The sequence below is a fragment of the Aptenodytes forsteri genome, unplaced genomic scaffold, assembly GCF_000699145.1.
Source record: "Aptenodytes forsteri isolate BGI_AS27 unplaced genomic scaffold, ASM69914v1 Scaffold11, whole genome shotgun sequence".
In the NCBI taxonomy this organism is placed as follows: Eukaryota; Metazoa; Chordata; class Aves; order Sphenisciformes; family Spheniscidae; genus Aptenodytes; species Aptenodytes forsteri.
In genome coordinates, this window is record NW_008794155.1 from 3,562,419 (window position 1) to 3,565,514 (window position 3,096).

Sequence of the window (3,096 nt, forward strand, 5' to 3'; positions counted from 1 at the left end):
GGGCCGAAACGCGGCGGCGGCCCCGTCTTCCGGAGCCCGCTCTCCTGCCACGGGGTTTTTGAGAGTAGTTAGGACCAAACCGTAGACCTCTGGCAAGTTCCGACTTGTATCCGCAGTTAATAGCCGCGTGGAGGTGGTGCATCCGTGCGGGGAAGTGCCGCGGGATCCTCGGGGCGCGCCCTGCGCGGAGGTCAGGGGTTCACGGTACACAGGGCATGAAAACTAACATCTGAAAACCTGAGGAATTGCACATAGCCAGGTGGCACTCGCCCGCCTGCACTGCTTTTCGGCGTGGTGGCCAAAACCGTTGGTGGTTTCCTGACGTGCTTTCATGCCCTCACCAGCATTTCGCTTCCTTTTTCCACTGCTGTACTTAGTTCAGCAGTCTGGCTACAGCCCAGCACAGCCAGCTTCACCCCCTGCCCCGCAACCGCAAGGGGTGGGGAACAAAGGGAGGGGAACGTGGCTGTTCGTGATGACCCTCCGTGGGGTTTGAGTTCCCCTGCTTAAGGTCACTTCTTCCTTTCTTTTCTTTATGGACTTTGGTTTTGTTTTTTTTTTTTTTCCTTGTCTCCGTCTGTGGAGCTGTCAATTGCTTCTCAGCAGGGAATTCTTGCTATTATTTATCCTTTATTACATCAGCCAAGGGTACCTTCTCTATTTCTCCTTGACCCCATCCCCTTAATGAGAAGGGTACTTTGGAGCAGCAGCATTTCTGTTTAAGAAACTTTTTTTTATAGCGCCCTGTTGTAAGAGTTACATGTCATGGGTAGGTAATACTCTGTGCAGACTAACCTCGTGCATCCAGCACTTCTGGGCTCTTCAGTTTGCAGATTGCATCTGATTAGAGCACTGAAGTGTCCACCAACGATATTTCTGGGAGTAGCCATTATCTTTCTTTTCCCTTTCATCCCCTGACTTTAGTTACAAGATCTTACTCCTTAGAGAAAGACAAAGGCAGTTTTTTAACTTGTTCTTATCTGCTGTATATTTTTTTTATATATATATATTTTTTATCTGCTGTATATTTTATATATATATATATATTCAAAAATTGTATTTTTCCATCTGTTTTTCAAAAAGTTTGCCTATGATGGAAACTGTTCAGACAACTCTTAACATACTGTCATATGGAGTAAGCTTTTGCAGAGGAGCTAACATCTAATTTTTTTTTTATTTATTTATTTTTAGCTGTCCTCTGGGTTAATCATTGAATTTTCTGATAATGGCACGGATGAGATTGGTTCAGGTGACTATGGAGACTACGGAGAGCCATGCTTTCAGCATGAGAATGCCGATTTCAACCGGATCTTCTTGCCAACGATCTATTCCATCATCTTCCTAACAGGAATAATCGGCAATGGATTGGTTATTGTTGTTATGGGCTACCAGAAGAAACAAAGAAGCATGACTGATAAATACAGGCTGCACCTCTCTGTGGCTGACCTCCTTTTCGTCATCACCTTGCCATTCTGGTCTGTGGATGCCGCCATAAGCTGGTACTTTGGGAATGTTCTGTGTAAGGCAGTTCATGTCATTTACACAGTCAACCTCTATAGCAGTGTCTTGATTTTGGCCTTTATAAGTTTAGATCGTTACCTGGCAATAGTCCACGCTACCAACAGCCAGCGACCACGAAAGCTGTTGGCTGAGAAGGTGGTGTATGTAGGCGTATGGCTACCAGCTGTGCTTCTGACAGTGCCCGATATAATTTTTGCCAGTACTAGTGAAGTAGAAGGGAAGTATCTATGTGATCGCATGTACCCTCATGAAAACTGGCTGATTTCTTTCAGATTTCAGCATATCTTGGTAGGACTTGTCTTGCCTGGTCTAATAATCCTGACTTGCTACTGTATTATAATATCTAAGCTGTCACATTCAAAAGGCCACCAGAAGCGCAAAGCCTTGAAGACAACGGTTATCCTCATCCTCGCCTTCTTTGCCTGCTGGCTGCCATATTATATCGGCATCAGCATCGACACATTCATCTTGCTAGGAGTCATCAGACATCGTTGCAGCTTGGAGACGATAGTGCATAAATGGATCTCCATTACCGAAGCCCTGGCATTCTTCCACTGTTGCCTGAATCCAATTCTGTATGCCTTCCTGGGTGCCAAATTCAAAACATCGGCACAAAATGCCTTGACGTCAGTTAGCAGAGGATCAAGCCTCAAGATTCTTTCAAAAAGCAAACGTGGGGGACATTCTTCTGTTTCTACAGAGTCCGAGTCTTCAAGTTTCCATTCCAGCTAACGCTGCTCCTTGCCATCATTTTATAAATAGACACTTTAAAGTTGCGCAAGATTTCAGAAAAACAAGACTGACCATAATGTACAGATTTATTTACAGTTGGAATTTTATATTGTTTCTTTTAGTCTCTGTGAAATTTAATGGACTTATTTATATAAAAAAAACTTTCGTATTGACGACAAACTGTCTAGGCAGGTCCTGCGGACAAGTGGTTAGTTCACAAAAGTTTTAGTGCTTGTCTGTATGTATAGATATGTGAACTAAACACTTCTGGATTGTAGCAAAGTGACTGTTAAAAGTTTAGAAAATATTTCTCTGTTGTTTATATGTAAATGTTTTCAGTGTTGCTGTTAAATTCTTAAAAAATTTGGCTGGAGATTTTTACCTTACTACAAGGTGTTTGGTATACAATAGCTTAACTCTGCTGTAGAAATGGCACTTATAACCAAAGCCTCCTGTTATATGCTAGGGTTTTTTTCCCCATTCTCAGTAATTGATGGTTTGCAAAATTTTCTGTTCAAGGTAAATAAAAGTGTATGACAAAAAAGTTATTTTGAGTGGTATTTTTATTTCTGGTTAAATGTTTTTCTCAATGCTTTTATTTACAATTCTCAATGCACAAAAATTTCTTTGAAAATTGCATGGCTCTTGTATGAAAAGCAGGAAAATGAGTTTCAGTACATACTGATTATTCAGTTGACACCTGTGAGTTCGAAGTCATTTGGTTTTTTCACCAGAATACATTTACTCCAGTTAACATTATTTTTAGAATGACTTAGACTATCACTTTAAACGAAGAACTTTTTGAGGGCAAAATATCTACAAATGAAAACCAAGCTATTTAAG

The 3,096-nt window shown here is 41.4% G+C and overlaps 1 protein-coding gene across 1 annotated transcript in view; it reads left to right on the forward strand.

Annotated features, from left to right (window-relative positions):
• CXCR4 (C-X-C motif chemokine receptor 4) overlaps positions 1 to 2,791 on the forward strand; it is an 87,213-nt gene extending 84,422 nt beyond the window's left edge. Inside the window, exons 3-4 of the mRNA XM_009279985.2 lie at positions 117 to 190; positions 1,192 to 2,791. Coding sequence (XP_009278260.1) covers positions 117 to 190; positions 1,192 to 2,253 — 1,136 coding nt within the window. The 3' untranslated portion in view covers positions 2,254 to 2,791. The remainder of the gene's footprint in view (positions 1 to 116; positions 191 to 1,191) is intronic.
• The last annotated feature ends 305 nt before the right edge of the window (positions 2,792 to 3,096 follow it).